This window comes from Mauremys mutica, chromosome 2, assembly GCF_020497125.1.
Source record: "Mauremys mutica isolate MM-2020 ecotype Southern chromosome 2, ASM2049712v1, whole genome shotgun sequence".
In the NCBI taxonomy this organism is placed as follows: domain Eukaryota; kingdom Metazoa; phylum Chordata; order Testudines; family Geoemydidae; genus Mauremys; species Mauremys mutica.
In genome coordinates, this window is record NC_059073.1 from 296,118,231 (window position 1) to 296,134,555 (window position 16,325).

Genomic DNA, 16,325 nt, shown 5'->3' on the forward strand with positions numbered 1-16,325 from the left:
CGACACCATCTGCGTAGCCATTCATTGACTTCCACAATTCAACGGTCTCTACCCTGGCCTTTTCCTGCCACAGGGAGGATGGACGAGAATACGAGATGAGAGTGGCACAGGACCAGGAGGGGTGGGGGTGGGTGAGGGTACCGGGGTCTCCTCCCCCCACTGTAGAAGGAAAAGCGCCCCCTTGCTGCGCACTTGGCTCAGGTCTCACTGGCAGCCAGCTGCCCCCAGGGGTGGTATTGGGGTTCTGGGCCCCCCACAGCAGGGCCTGAGGGTTGTGACATCAGAGATCTGGGCTCCCAATGATCCCCCACCCCCCCACAGGCTGCCTGCGACACCTTCTGTGTTGGGGACGACGCCGAGGAGGCCGTCAGGGAGATTTTCACCCCCCGGCGAAACTGGAAGCGCCAGAAATACCAGCTGAGCGTCCATGCCAACCCCCCGGACATGCTGACAGGTACTTGCCGGCCAGTCCCCTCCACACCCTGCAGGGGGCGCTAGCTTTGGGGCAGGCGATCACCAGCGGGGCATGACCCCCCGTGCGACGGTGCAGTCACAAGGGCCCGTGCGATGCTGGCTGCAGGGTCCGGGCAGGGAGGTGCTTTTCCCTCGGCCTGGCCCTGGTGCCACCTGTCCAGAGGGAGGTTGATAAATTGGGGGGTGTCAGCGCAGAAAGCGATTGAGGGGCTGGGGACCTGCCTGCGCCGTCTGGTTAGCGTCTCCCAGCCATGCTTCAGGGGTGAAGGGATCAGAGCGGGAGGGCCTGGCTCGGCACTGCTGGAAGGTCTCTGTGGAGCGGCTCTGTCCCGCCAGCGTAACTCACCCAGTGAGCGCGGGGGCAAGGCCGGGGGAGACCCAGCGCCGACCTAGCGCTGTGCACACCGGAGCGGCTGTCGGGGACACGTCACTCGGGGGGGTTCACGCCCCAGCCGACCACAGTGCTTGGGCGGATGTGAGCGGGGTGCCCACACGGGGCACAGATCCAGCACCAGCTCCACACTGGAGCAGCAGATGGTCCAAGAGGAGCCAGTGGCCAGAAGCTGAAACTAGACAAAGCCAGGCACTGGGTTTCACGGACTCACAGATCGTGCCCACTCGTGGCCCCTTGCGGTCTGTGGGGGGGCCCCTTTCAGTGCGACTGCCCTTCTCGGGGGTCCACTCTCTCTCGGGGTCAGGCCCCTCCACCTCCTGGAACTGCACCTCTCTGAGCCTCAGCACGTCTGTCTGTGCCGTGGGCCCCTCAGGGAGTCCCTTCACTCTGGACCCCCGGGGCCTCCTAACCCCCGAAGGGGACGATGCCCCCTGTTCTCTAGCCCGGAGTGACTCTCAGCCAGCGTAACACAGGAGGGTTTATTGAGCGTCTGAACCCAGCTCAGGAAACTCTCCGGCCTCAGGCCTGGCTCCCTCAGCCCAGCACATCCCAGTCCCCCTGCAGCCAGGGGGGCTCTGCCTGCTCCCCCTCTCCAGCCCCAAGCCCCCCCTGCTTCCCCGCTGGGCCTCCGATATCCCCGGCCCCAAGCCCCCTCTGTCCATTGGCTTCTCTCCAGGGAAACAGGGTCGCCTGGGCCCCCTCTCCCCTCTTCTGTCCCCTGGCCCCTCGGGCTGGAACCGGCTGGTCAGGTCACCGGGGTCCTCTCCCCGCAGCCCATTGTCCTCCCACTGGCCAGAACCGGCTGTGACTCCTGAGCCAGGTCACCAGGTCTCCAGTCGCTGGGGTCTCCATCCTCCAGGACATCGGCCGGGGTCCCAAGTTCCCTCTCCCGACCTCTATAACAACAAACTCCCTGTCCCCTCCCCTCGTTAAACCAGTAACACCCGGGGACACTGAGTCCCACCCCCCTGTGCATGCAACCCCCTGCAAAACACGGAAAGAACCAAGAAACCCCCCCACTTTGTCACACTGGGGCGCGTTGTTAGCACCGAGGGGCGTTAGCCATGGGGACGATGGAGCCAGGCACGGGCTGGATTCTCCGTCACCACCGGTCTTCAGTCCAGCTCGGCCGTTTGCTTGAAGCATGGCTCTGGGAGTTGCTGGTCCCTGGCCAGTGTTACGCAGGGTCAGGCCTGCTGGCCTTGGCATCCATGGATCTGAGAGAGGCTGGTAAGGTGGATAGAAAACTGGCTAGATGGTCGGGCTCAATGGGTAGTGATCAATGGTTCCATGTCTAGTTGGCAGCCGGTATCAAGTGGAGTGCCCCAAGGGTCGGTGCTGGGGCCGGTTTTATTCAATATCTTCATTAACGATCTGGAGGATGGTGTGGACTGCACCCTTAGCAAGTTTGCAAATGACACTAAACTGGGAGGAGTGGTTGATACGCTGGAGGGTAGGGATAGGATACAGAGGGACCTAGACAAATTAGAGGATTGGGCCAAAAGAAACCTGATGAGGTTCAACAAGGACAAGTGCAGAGTCCTGCCCTTAGGACGGAAGAATCCCATGCACTGCTCCAGACTAGGGACCGAGTGGCTGGGCAGCAGTTCTGCAGAAAAGGACCTAGGGGTTACGGTGGACAAAAAGGTGAATATGAGTCAACAGTGTGCCCTTGTTGCCAAGAAGGCTAATGGCATTTTGGGCTGTATAAGTAGGGGCATTTCCAGCAGATCGAGGGATATGATCATTCCCCTCTATTCAGCACTGGTGAGGCCTCATTTGGAGAACTGTGTCCAGTTTTGGGCCCCACACTACAAGAAGGATGTGGATAAATTGGAGAGAGTCCAGCGGAGGGCAACAAAAATGATTAGGGGGCTGGAGCACATGACTTATGAGGAGAGGCTGAGGGAACTGGGATTGTTTAGTCTGCAGAAGAGAAGAATGAGGGGGGATTTGATAGCTGCTTTCAACTACCTGGAAGCGGGTTCCAAAGAGGATGGATCTAGACTGTTCTCAGTGGTAGAAGATGACAGAACAAGGAGTAATGGTCTCAAGTTGCAGTGGGGGAGGTTTAGGTTGGACATTAGGAAAAACTTTTTCACTAGTAGGGTGGTGAAGCACTGGAATGGGTTACCTAGGGAGGTGGTGGAATCTCCTTCCTTAGAGGTTTTTAAGGTCAGGCTTGACAAAGCCCTGGCTGGGATGATTTAGTTGGGTTTGGTCCTGCTTTGAGCAGGGGGTTGGACTAGATACCTCCTGAGGTCCCTTCCAACCCTGAGATTCTATGATTCTATGGGGCTGGGAGCCCCTCCGCCCCCGGACCCGCTGCTGCGAGAGGCCAGGGTGGGAGTAGCCGGGAGCCCCCCCCTTGCCCGGACCCTCTGATGGGAGGGGCAGAGGCTGGAGTCACCAGCAGCCTTCCCAACCCCCTCCCCACAGCGCCCCCTGCTGGGGGCTGGCCCCCACTGACCCCTCTGGCTGTGCTTGTTTGGCAGGTTTATCCCAGGTGCACAAGCGCAGGGTGTTTCCCTGCCGTGTCCTTTCCGTGCAGAACCTGCAGAGCGAGGAGTCCAGGTGAGACCCCCCCGGGCCGCCCTGCCTGGCCTGGGAGCCCCCCGCCCCTGGCGCTGGGGCCTGCTCTGACGCCTCCCTCCCTCCCAGCCGCTCCACCATCCTGGTGCGCCTGGACACGGCCGGGCAGCCGGAGCTGCAGTACCTGCCCGGGGACCACGTGGGCATCTTCCCCGCCAACCGCCCGGAGCTGGTGCAGGAGCTGCTGGAGCGCGTGGAGGAACCGCCCCCTGATGAGGAGCCCGTGGCCGTGGAGTTCCTGGAGAAGGCAACCAGTGGTGAGAGGCCAGGGGCTCCTCCCCAGAGCCAGCACTGGGGGCAGGGACCCTGGTGCTAGCGCCTGGGGGATCCCATGGGGGGTTCTGTGGGGGACCCTGGTGCTAGTGCCTGGGGGATCCCATGGGGGGTTCTGTGGGGGACCCTGGTGCTAGTGCCTGGGGGATCCCATGGGGGGTTCTGTGGGGGACCCTGGTGCTAGTGCCTGGGGGATCCCATGGGGGGTTCTGTGGGGGACCCTGGTGCTAGCGCCTGGGGGATCCCATGGGGGGTTCTGTGGGGGATCCTGGTGCTAGCGCCTGGGGGATCCCATGGGGGGTTCTGTGGGGGATCCTGGTGCTAGCGCCTGGGGGATCCCATGGGGGGTTCTGTGGGGGATCCTGGTGCTAGTGCCTGGGGGATCCCATGGGGGGTTCTGTGGGGGGGGGTGCCAGTGCCTGGGGGTCCCATGGAGGTCTGGGGGGACCCTGGTGCTAGTGCCTGTGGGGTCCCATGGGGGGTTCGGGGGGGGCGGTGCCAGTGCCTGGGGGGTCCCATAGGGGTCTGGGGGGATCCTGGTGCTAGCGCCTGGGGGTCCCATGGGGGGGAGGAATCCGGCAGCTAGAGCCCCCTTTTGCTCTGACTCTCTGTGTTGCTTCCTCCAAAACGACTCTGTGGTTGGGCACGTGGGGGGCCGCCCCCGATGGCAGCAGAGCTCGGCCTCCGTCATGGACCCCCCAGGTCTGGTCTGTGCCCAGCCTGTCACAGCCCTTGGGAGTGACCCCTTAGCAGGCCAGGCCCAGGGGCCCCCAGTTCCCTACGGCAGCCCTGTGACCTCCACACTCTGGGACGGGGCCTCCGGCCCCTGTGCCCCATCTCGCTCCGTGCTCCTGGCCGGGGCCTGCGGGAGCCTGTGCACACCCCTCCTGCCCCCTGCTGAGCACCCAGGGGGTAGCCACACAAAGTAAAGAGGGAAACTGAGGCATGGCTAGAGGTCCTATCCCAGACTACGTTCACTGCGTCACAGGGCAGACGTTCCCCCCCTCCCCGGTCTCTCTGCAGGTGGGCGCGCCAGCCCCAAGGCCAGCTGGGTGCCCCTCGGCCGCCTGCCGCCCTGCACCCTGCGCCAGGCCCTCACCTTCTTCCTGGACATCACCACCCCGCCCAGCCCCCAGCTCCTGCAGCTGCTGGCCACGCTGGCCGAGGACGCCGCTGAGCGGGAGCAGCTGCAGCGGCTCAGCCAGGTGCGAGGGGCCTCCGGGGGGCGCTGTCTGGGACACCGCTGGGGGAGCAGCCTGGGCAGTGGCCCTGCGCTGGGTGGGGGTGGCCACGGGGCCAGCCAGGCCCAGCACGGGGGGCGAGGGAGGGTCCGCAGGCTCCCAGCCCAGCGCCAGGGGTGGGGGGTTAGCATTGTCATTGGGGGCAGGGGGAGGTAGTGTTGGGAAGGTGGGAGGCAGCATGGGGGATGGGGGGAGCATGGGAGGGGCTGTGGGGGGCTCGGTGGGTCCCAGCCCGGCTGTGGTTGGGGCTCGGGGGAGGGGCTGTGGGGGGCTCGGTGGGTCCCAGCCGGCTGTGGTTGGGGCTCGGGGGAGGGGCTGTGGGGGGCTCGGTGGGTCCCAGCCGGCTGTGGTTGGGGCTCGGGGGAGGGGCTGTGGGGGGCTCGGTGGGTCCCAGCCCGGCTGTGGTTGGGGCTCGGGGGAGGGGCTGTGGGGGGCTCGGTGGGTCCCAGCCCGCCGGTGGTTGGGGCTCGGGGGAGGGGCTGTGGGGGGCACGGTGGGTCCCAGCTGGCTGTGGTTGGGGCTCGGGGGAGGGGCTGTGGGGGGCTCGGTGGGTCCCAGCCGGCTGTGGTTGGGGCTCGGGGGAGAGGCTGTGGGGGGCTCGGAGGAGGGGCTGTGGGGGGCTCGGTGGGTCCCAGCCGGCTGTGGTTGGGGCTCGGGGGAGGGGCTGTGGGGGGCTCGGTGGGTCCCAGCCGGCTGTGGTTGGGGCTCGGGGGAGGGGCTGTGGGGGGCTCGGTGGGTCCCAGCTGGCTGCCGTTGCAGGACGCCCAGCAATACGAGGAGTGGAAGTGGTTCCGGTGCCCCACGCTGGGCCAGGTGCTGGAGCAGTTCCCCTCGCTGGCGCTGCCCGCCTCCCTGCTGCTCACCCAGCTGCCCCTGCTGCAGCCACGTTACTACTCGGTCAGCTCCGCGCCCGGCGCCCACCCCGGCCAGATCCACCTCACCGTGGCCGTGCTGGCCTACCGCAGCCAGGGTGAGTGCCCGCCCCTTCCCCCCAGCCAGGGTGAGCGACCCCCTGTGACAGCTTCCCCCCGGGGTGTCCCCTGGAACTGGGGTACCACTGAGCCCCCTGACCCACCAGTATTAGCTCCCTTTGCACTGTATTGCTGTGACCAGCCTGCCAAGCCCTGTGCCAGGCTCCAGAACACATACAGGTAGAGACACACCCAGCTGCAGTTACATACACACCGGTTCTTTAACCAGCCCCTGCATGGGAAGGCACAGCTAAGGCACCTCCCAGTTCCTAAGGCACGGACCCGCCTCCCGAGCGTAAACCCACAATTATATCATCTTGCGCTGCCCAGAGATCTGTACAGCGTAAGCTCATGAAAGTCAATGTGGAGAGGAATATACACAGCTTTCTGCCCCAAGTTATGATTTCTACACACTAGTTTTAGACAAAACAAAAACAAGTTTATTAATTACAAAAGAGATTTTAAGTGATTATAAGGGATAGCAAAGAGATCAAAGCAGGTTACCTAGCAAACAAACAAAAACACAATCTAAGCAGAAACCTGGTGGAACAAGGATAATCAATGGGACACAGTAATACCAAGATACAAAATATATCGGAAGCACAGAACAGGTCGTGCTGGTGGGGGAGTGGCACCACACATGAAAGAAAGCGTAGAATCAAAAGAAGTAAAAATTGTCAATGAATCAAACTGTACCATAGAATCTCTATGGATAGAAATTCCATGCGCTAATAATAATATAGCAGTAGGGATATACTACCGACCACCTGACCCGAATGGTGACAGTGACTGTGAAATGCTCAGGGAGATTAGGGAGGCTATAAAAATAAAAAAAATCAATAATAATGGGGGATTTCAGCTATCCCCACATTGACTGGGCACATGTCACCTCAGGACAGGATGCAGAGATAAAGTTTCTTGACACCTTAAATGACTGCTTCTTGGAGCAGCTAGTCCTGGAACCCACAAGGGGAGTGGTAATTCTTGATGTAGTCCTAAGTGGAGCACGGGATCGGGTCCAAGAGGTGAATATAGCTGGACCCCTTGGTAATAGTGACCATAATATAATTAAATTTAATATCCCTGTGCCAGGAAAACCACCACAGCAGCCCAACACTGCAGCATTTAATTTCAGAAAGGGGAACTACACAAAAATGAGGAGGTTTGTTAAACAGAAATTAAAAGGTACAGCACCAAAAGTGAAATCTCTGCAAGCTGCATGGAAACTTTTTAAACACACCATAATAGAGACTCAGCTTGAATGTATACCTCAATTTAAAAAACATTGTAAGAGAACTAAAAAAGAGTTACCGTGGTTAAACAACAAAGTAAAAGAAGCTGTGAGAGGCAAAAAGGCATTTTTTGAAAAGTGGAAGTTAAATCCTAGTGAGGAAAATAGAAAGGAGCATAAACACTGGCAAATGAAGTGTAAAAATATAATTAGGAAGGCCAAGAAAGAATTTGAAAAACAGCTAGTTAAAGACTCAAAAAGTAATAGTAATTTTTTTTTAAGTACATCAGAAGCAGGAAGCCTGCTAAACAACCAGTGGGGCCACTGGATGATCGAGATGTTAAGGAGCACTCAAGGACGACAAGGCCATAAGAACGGCCGTACCGGGTCAGACCAAAGGTCTATCTAGCCCGGGATCTGTCTACTGACAGTGGCCAATGCCAGGTGCCCCAGAGGGAGTGAACCTAACAGGTAATGATCAAGTGATCTCTCTCCTGCCATCCATCTCCACCCTCTGACGAACAGAGGCTAGGGACACCATTCTTACCCATCCTGGCTAATAGCCATTTATGGACTTAACCACCATGAATTTATCCAGTTTTCTTTTAAACACTGTTATAGTTCCAGCCTTCACCACCTCCTAAGGCAAGCAGTTCCACAGGTTGACTGTGCGCTGCATGAAGAAGAACTTCCTTTGATTTGTTTTAAACCTGCTGCCCATTAATTTCATTTGGTGACCCCTAGTTCTTGTTTTATGGGAACAAGTAAATAACTTTTCCTTATCCACTTTCTCCACATCACTCATAAGAGGGTAGGGATAGCTCAGTGGTTTGAGCATGAGCCTGCTAAACCCAGGGTTGTGAGTTCAATCCTTGAGGGGGCCACTTAGGGATCTAGGGCAAAATCAGTACTTGGTGCTGCTAGTGAAGGCAGGGGGCTGGATTCAACTCAATGACCCTTCAAGGTCCCCTCTAGTTCTAGGAGATAGGTGTATCTCTATTAATGTATTTATTGTATAATTTTATATACCTCTATCAGATCCCCCCTTAGGCTCCTCTTTTCCAAGATGAAGAGTCCTAGCCTCTTTAATCTCTCCTCATATGTGACCCTCTCCAAACATCTAATCATTTTAGTTGCCCTTCTCTGAACCTTTTCTAGTGCCAGTGTATCTTTGCTGAGATGAGGAGACCACATCTGTACACAGTATTCGAGATGTGGGCGTACCATGGATTTATATAAGGGCAATAAGATATTCTCACTCTTATTCTCTATCCCCTTTTTAATGACTCCTAACATCCTGTTTGCTTTTTTGACTGCCACTGCACACTGCGTGGACGTCTTCAGAGAACTATCCACGATGATGCCAAGATCTTTTTCCTGACTTGTTTTAGCTAAATTAGGCCCCATCATATTGTATTGCATTGCTATTGCCATTGCAGAAAAACTAAATGAATCCTTTGCATCAGTCTTCACAGCTGAGGACGTGAGGGAGATTCCCAAACCTGAGCCATTCTTTTTAGGCAACAGATCTGAGGAACTGTCCCAGATTGAGGTGTCATTAGAGCAGGTTTTGGAACAAATTGATAAACTAAACAGCAATAAGTCACCCGGACCAGATGGGATTCACCCAAGAGTTCTGAAGGAGCTCAAATGTGAAATTGCAGAACTACTCACTGTAGTCTGTAACCTATCATTTAAATCAGCTTCTGTACCAGATGACTGGAGGAGAGCTAATGTGATGCCAATTTTTAAAAAGGCTCCAGAGGTGATCCTGGCAATTACAGTAAGCCTGACTTCAGTACCGGGCAAACTGGACAGAATTGTCAGACACAGAGATGAACATAACTTGTTGGGGAAGAGTCAACATGGTTTTTGTAAAGGGAAATCGTGCCTCACCAATCTACTAGAATTCTTTGAGAGGGTCAACAAGCATGTGGACAAGGGGGATCCAGCAGATATAGTTGTAACGAAGCTGCCTCTGGTGGGACACAACTGAGAGTATCAGTTCAGGACAAATTGCTCAGAGCAGGGCAGTCACAGCCCCAGGCTGGTGGTTCTCCACCTCTAAGGCACCAAACCAGCCAGACAAAGAGGACTTCGGTCTCACCCCACTGGCTAACCACAAGTCACACAAGCAATTCCCTTAGACACTCCAGTTTCCCAGTATCCCCACCAGTGCCACTCGCCCTGGGGATGAATGGTTATGAAAATCAATGCCACAGTAAAAGAAAACAGGTTCTCTCGATCCCAAAGGACCAAGCCCCAGACCCAGGTCAATATACAAATCAGATCTTACCCACAAATCACGCTGTTGCCAATCCTTTACAATACAGTGATGGCAAAGTTCTTGGTTCAGGCTTGTAGCAGTGATAGAATAAACTGCAGGTTCAAATCAAGTCTCTGGAACATCCCCAGCTGGGATGGGTCATTCAGTCCTTTGTTCAGAGTTTCAGTTTGTAGCAAGGTCCCTCCAGAGGCAAGGAGCAGGATTGAAGACAAGATGGAGGAGATGCAGAGCTTTTTATAGTCTCTTACCATGTGGTCTCTGCTTTCTTTGTTCCAAAGAGAAGCTATCCAGCACATGGCCTGGAAAAACCTCAGAGTTCTGTCCATAGGCATGTCTCTGCCTTGCTGAGTCACAAGGCGTATCTGCTTCTCTCACAGTGGGTCAGTTGTAGCTGATGGTCCTTAATGGGCCATCAAGCAGGCTAGGCAGAGCTGACACCAACTTGTCTGGGGTGTCACCCAGAAGCACAGCACAAGTTTGAAATACAGACAGGATAGAGCCAATACTCGTAACTTTAAATACAAAACTGATACATGCACCCAGACAGCAGAACCAGAACCAGCCAATCATAACCTTGTCTGAGACACCTTATTAGACCCCCTTTATACAAGATTTGGTGCCACTACAGGACCTTGCTCCCAAACGTCTGTTAGTCTATAAGGTGCCACAAGACTCTTTGCTGCTTTTACAGGACCTTGGTTGTAACAATGATCTATATGGTCCCAGTTTGTGTCAATAACATCACAATAGCATACTTAGATTTTCCGAAAGCCTTTCACAAGGTCCCTCACCAAAGGCTCTTAAGCAAAGTAAGCTGTCATGGGATAAGAGGGAAGGTTCTCTCATGGATCGGTAAATGGTTAAAAGACAGGAAACAAAGGGTAGGAATAAATGGTCAGTTTTCAGAATGGAGAGAGGTAAATAGTGGTGTCCCCCAGGGATCTGCACTGGGACGAGTCCTATTCAACATATTCATAACTGATCTGGAAAAAGGAGTAAACAGTGAGGTGGCAAAGTTTTCAGATGATACAAACTACTCAAGATAGTTAAGTCCCAGGCAGACTCCAGCCAGACACAAAAACTGGGTGACTGGGCAACAAAATGACAGATGAAATTCAATGTTGATCAACGCAAAGTAATGCACATTGGAAAACATAATCCCAACTATACATATACAATGATGGGGTCTAAATTAGCTGTTAGCACTCCAGAAAGATCTTGGAGTCATTGTGGATAGTTCTCTGAAAACATCCACTCAATGTGCAGACAGTCAGAAAAGCGAACAGAATGTTGGGAAGCATTAAGAAAGGGATAGATATAAGACAGAAAATATCATATTGCCGCTATATAAACCCATGGTATGTGCACACCTTGAATACTGCGTGCAGATGTGGTCTCCCCATCTCAAAAAAAGATATATTGGAATTGGAAAAGGTTCAGAAAAGGGCAACAAAAATGATCGGGGTATGGAACGGCTTCAGTATGAGGAGAGATTAATAAGACTGGGACTTTTCAGCTCAGAAAAAAGACGACTATAAAATCATGACTGGTGTGGAGAAAGTAAACAAGGAAGTGTTATTTACTTCTCATAACAAGAACAAGGGGCCACCAAATGAAATTAATGGCAGCAGATTTAAAACAAACAAAAGGAAGTATTTTTTCACACAACGCACAGTCAACCTGTGGAACTCCTTGCCAGAGGATGTTGTAAAGTCCAAGACTATAATAGCGTTCAAAAAAGAACTAGATACGTTCATGGAGGGCAGGTCCATCAATGGCTATTAGCCAGGATGGGCAGGGATGGTGTCCCGAGCCTCTGTTTGCCAGAAGCTGGGAATGGGCGACAGGGGATGGGTCACTTGATGATTCCCTGTTCTGTTCATTCTCTCTGGGGCACCTGGCATTGGCCACTCTCGGAAGACAGGACACCGGGCTACATGGACCTTGGTCTGACCGTGTATGGCCGTTCTTATGTTCTGAAGCTTAACGTGCTACATAGACTGGGTCTGAGTAGCAGAGTCTCACCCCAAGAGATGACACTGGCAGGCTGCAGATTCTTAGGGGCAAACTGCACTTGCTCACAGCTTGGAATGCCCGGGTGTTCCGTGCACAGGCTACGGAGCCCTCTCGCCGGGGTCCGGCCCTTCCCCCCAGTTCAGTCCTTGTACCTCAGGTGCTTCCCGGAGTCTCTTTGGGCAGGGAGTCAGTGACAAAGAACCCCGATTATGTCACTCCCCTTATGTGGCTTCGCATAGGGCCGGAACCCTGCCAGTCAGTGGAAAAGCACTGACATCCCAAGATGGAGTCCTGCACCAGGTGACTCGATCACATGATCCTGTAGTTCTAGCAGCCACAAGTCAGAGGCTGTTTAGAGCAGCCTCAGGAAGGCTCCCAGGTGGGAGATAAACTTCTTCTAAGGCCTATTGTTTTCTTTAATGGCCCTTCCCAGCCAGCCATCTAGCGCAGGGGTTCTCAGGGGGTCACAAGGTTATCACATGGGGAGTCGCGAGCTGTCAGCCTCCACCCCAAACCCCGCTTTGCCTCCAGCATTTATAATGGTGTTAAATATATAAACAAGTGTTTTTAATTTATAAGGAGGGTCGCACTCAGAGGCTCGCTGTGTGGAAGGGGTCATCAGTACAAAAGTTTGAGAGCCACTGATCTAGACTGACTGCATTCTGCCTACCAGTGGGCCTGCCCCGGGTGTTAACACATCTCTCATACAGATACAGAGTCAATATTCCTAACTTCAGATACAAAAGTGCTACAAGCACACAACTAGGATAATCACATTCAGTAAATCAGAACCGTTTCACTGATCTCTCACATAAAAATACATCATAGTTATGGCTTGAATGTTACACCGCCTTCCCCTTCAGCCAAGGGAGCAGGCCCACACAGCCAGGGGGTGACCCCAGCAAGAGTGAGCAACACCCCACACAGCCAGAGTGAGTGATACCCCCCCAGCCAGGGCAACCCCACAGCGAGGTGAGCAGCCCGGCTCTTCCCCCCTGTCCCAGGGAGATGGAGCCGGGAAGAGAGAGATGGGGGGGATGGGGGAGGGTATCTGAGGGGACATGGGGAGGGCACTGGGTGGAAGGAGAGAGAGGATGGGGGGCAGGTGCCATCCCCATCAGGCTTCTGAGCACCCTGCCCCTCTTCCCCTGTGTCCCGCAGACGGCCAGGGGCCCCTGCACTTCGGCGTCTGTTCCACCTGGCTGGCCCAGCTTCAGGAGGGGGACATGGTGCCCACCTTCATCAGAGGGTAAGGGGGGCCAGGACCCTACCCCAGGGCACAGAGCCTGGATGGGGGCTGGGACCCTACCCGCATGCTCCCTCCTGTGGCTCTTCCACCCCACAGGCCCTACAGATCCCAGCATGCCCTGCTCCCCTCTGAGCCCCACTTACCCCACGGGGACTACAGCTCCCAGCATGCCCTGCTCCCCTCTGAGCCCCATTTACCCCACAGGGACTACAGCTCCCAGCATGCCCTGCTCCCCTCTGAGCCCCATTTACCCCACGGGGACTACAGTTCCCAGCATGCCCTGCTCCCGCCTGAGCCCCATTTACCCCATGGGGACTTCAGCTCCCAGCATGCCCTGCTCCCTTCTGAGCCCCATTTACCCCACGGGGACTACAGCTCCCAGCATGCCCTGCTCCCTTCTGAGCCCCATTTACCCCACGGGGACTATAGCTCCCAGCATGCCCTGCTCCTGCCTGAGCCCTATTTACCCCACAGGGACTATAGCTCCCAGCATGCCCTGCTCCTGCCTGAGCCCCATTTACCCCATGGGGACTACAGCTCCCAGCATGCCCTGCTCCCCTCTGAGCTCCATTTACCCCCATGGGGACTACAGCTCCCAGCATGCCCTGCTCCTGCCTGAGCCCTATTTACCCCACGGGGACTACAGCTCCCAGCATGCCCTGCTCCCGCCTGAGCCCCATTTACCCCACAGGGACTACAGCTCCCAGCATGCCCTGCTCCACCCCTAGTCTGGGGGCCCCTCCCCCTCCCATTAACCCTTTCTGTTGCTGTGGCCCCTGCCCCAAGGCCCCTACAGTGCACTGGCTGTGGGCAGTGCTGGGTGCCCAACCCGGTGCCACGCCCCAGACACCATCATTCCCCACACAGGGCCCCGTCCTTCCGGCTCCCGCAGGACCCCAGCGCCCCCTGCATCCTGGTGGGTCCAGGCACCGGCATTGCCCCCTTCCGGGGGTTCTGGCAGCAGAGGCTGCACGACATGGAGATGGAAGGTCAGACGGGCAGGGGGGCACAGCTGTGGGGGCTGTGTGGGGGCTGGGGGACCTGGATTGGGCAGGGGGTCTAGGGGTCCCTAGGGCTCATGGCCTGGGAAGGTTGGGAGTCTCGGGGCCGGGCCTGGGGTTGGGGGGGTTGCGTGCCTCCATGCACCTGGATTGGGTTGGGGGGCTGAGGGTCCCTAGGGATCTTGGTCGGGGGGACCTGGTGCGCCTTCCCAAGGGGCACTGGGAGGGCCAGGTGTGTCCAGGAGGGGTCTCAGCAGGGCCAGGGCAGGGGCAGGTTCCTGAGGCTGGGGGGCCAGCGCTGCCCCTAACCCTGCCTCTGCCCTCCAGGCCTCCGGGTGGGCGAGATGACCCTGGTGTTTGGCTGCCGCTGTGCCCGCCTTGACCACCTCTACCAGCAGGAGGCGCTGGAGGCTCAGCAGAAGGGGGCGCTGAGCCGGGTGCTGACAGCCTTCTCCAGGGACCCCGACGTCCCCAAGGTAACGGGGGCTGTAACCGGGGGGCTGGCTGGGGTGGGCCAGGGCGGCTAACAGTGACACTCTGCCCTGCCCCAGGCCTACGTGCAAGACATCCTGCGGACGCAGCTGGCGGACGATGTGTACCAGGTGCTGTGCCAGCGCGGAGGCCACCTCTACGTCTGTGGGGATGTCACCATGGCCACCGGCGTCCTGCAGACGGTGCAGCAGATCCTGGCCCAGGAGGGAGGCATGACGCTGGCCGAGGCCGGAGACTTAATCAGCGAACTCCGGGTACGGGGTGGGGGAGCAGCTCCAGCTGGTGGCATGGGGACACGGGGACCCTGGGCTGGGCTAGCAGGGGGCTGTGGGTTGGGAGTGAGGGGCACCGGCAGAGCTGGGGGTGTAGGGACTCCAGGGCTAGGATAGAGGCTGTGGGTCGGGACTGAGGGGTGCCGGCAGAGCTGGGGGACCCCAGGGCTAGAATAGAGGCTGAGGGGTGGGACTGAGGGGTGCCGGCAGAGCTGGGGGACCCCAGGGCTAGAATAGAGGCTGAGGGGTGGGACTGAGGGGTGCCGGCAGAGCTGGGGGGCAGGGGACCCCAGGGCTGGGATAGGTGTGCGGGTCGGGACTGAGGGGTGCCGGCAGAGCTGGGGGGCAGGGAGACCCCAGAGCTAGGATAGAGGCTGCAGGTCGGGATTGAGGGGTGCCAGCAGAGCTGGGGGACCCCAGGGCTGGGATAGAGGCTGCAGGTCGGGACTGAGGGGCGCCGGCAGAGCTGGGGGACCCCAGGGCTGGGATAGAGGCTGCAGGTCGGGACTGAGGGGTGCTGGCAGAGCTGGGGGGCAGGGAGACCCCAGAGCTAGGATAGAGGCTGCAGGTCGGGACTGAGGGGCACCGGCAGAGCTGGGAGACCCAAGGGTTGGGATAGGGGCTGTGGGTTGGGACTGAGGGATGCCGGCAGAGCTGGGGGGCAGGAGGACCCCAGGGCTGGGATAGAGGCTGTGGGTCGGGACTGAGGGGTGCCGGCAGAGCTGGGGGACCCCAGGGCTGGGATAGAGGCTGCAGGTCGGGACTGAGGGATGCCGGCAGAGCTGGGGGACCCCAGAGCTAGGATAGAGGCTGCAGGTCGGGACTGAGGGGTGCCGGCAGAGCTGGGGGACCCCAGGGCTGGGATAGAGGCTGCAGGTCAGGACTGAGGGGCGCCGGCAGAGCTGGGAGACCCAAGGGCTGGGATAGGGGCTGTGGGTTGGGACTGAGGGGTGCCGGCAGAGCTGGGGGGCAGGGGACCCCAAGGCTGGGATAGAGGCTGTGGGTCGGGACTGAGGGGTGCTGGCAGAGCTGGGGGACCCCAGAGCTAAGATAGAGGCTGAGGGGTGGGACTGAGGCGTGCCAGCAGAGCTGGGGGGCAGGGGACCCCAGGGCTGGGATAGAGGTTGTGGGTCGGGACTGAGGGATGCCGGCAGAGCTGGGGGGCAGGAGGACCCCAGGGCTGGGATAGAGGCTGTGGGTCGGGACTGAGGGGTGCTGGCAGAGCTGGGGGGCAGGGGAGCCCAGGGCTGGGATAGGTGTGCGGGTTGGGACTGAGGGCAGGCTGGACTTGCAGGGCTCCCTGGATAATGTTCTCGCTGCCCTGCGGTTGCTGCCCTGTCCGGCGCTCCCTCACAGCGGGTCTCTCCCCAGGACCAGAACCGCTACCACGAGGACATCTTCGGCCTGACGTTCCGCACACAGGAGGTGGCCTCGCGGATCCGCTCTCAGTCCTTCTCGGCGCAGGCGCGGAGCCTGCTGGACCCTGCCCCCTGAGTGGCCCATGGGGGTGGGGGCAGGGGCCTTTGCCCCATTGCTGCTGCTCCCCTGCCCCCCAGAGCCCCTCAATAAAGCATTTAGTTTTGATAATTGTAGTTTGTCGTGTCCCACGATGCGCCAGCGCCTGGGGGGCGGCCCTGTGTCGGGGTGGCCTCCCGCACCCCCGTGGAGGGCAGAGCCCCACATTCAGACGCTGCCAGCCCAGCCGGCCGCGGGCCCGATGCCCACAGGGCCCGGCGCTGGCCAACGCCGCCGGCTGCACCACGGCCCAGGAGCAGGGAGCCGGGCAGAGGGAGGCCCAGGCTGCCACTGCTCCGGGGCGAGGAGCCAGCGGC

General features: G+C 58.0%; 1 protein-coding gene across 5 annotated transcripts in view; it reads left to right on the forward strand.

The window, feature by feature from the left end:
* The window catches only part of NOS3 (nitric oxide synthase 3), a 75,500-nt gene extending 59,441 nt beyond the window's left edge, over positions 1-16,059 (forward strand). For 2 of the 5 annotated variants that reach the window (XM_045004280.1, XM_045004282.1), the window contains 10 exons: positions 322-454; positions 3,364-3,442; positions 3,530-3,717; positions 4,757-4,938; positions 5,734-5,944; positions 12,641-12,728; positions 13,596-13,717; positions 14,057-14,205; positions 14,281-14,475; positions 15,865-16,059. In XM_045004280.1, coding sequence (XP_044860215.1) covers positions 322-454; positions 3,364-3,442; positions 3,530-3,717; positions 4,757-4,938; positions 5,734-5,944; positions 12,641-12,728; positions 13,596-13,717; positions 14,057-14,205; positions 14,281-14,475; positions 15,865-15,987 — 1,470 coding nt within the window. In that variant the 3' untranslated portion in view covers positions 15,988-16,059. Of the gene's footprint in view, positions 1-321; positions 455-3,363; positions 3,443-3,529; positions 3,718-4,756; positions 4,939-5,733; positions 5,945-12,640; positions 12,729-13,595; positions 13,718-14,056; positions 14,206-14,280; positions 14,476-15,864 lie in introns of those variants that run through there. The other 3 variants (XM_045004281.1, XM_045004283.1, XR_006576735.1) reach the window with 3 other exon arrangements.
* The last annotated feature ends 266 nt before the right edge of the window (positions 16,060-16,325 follow it).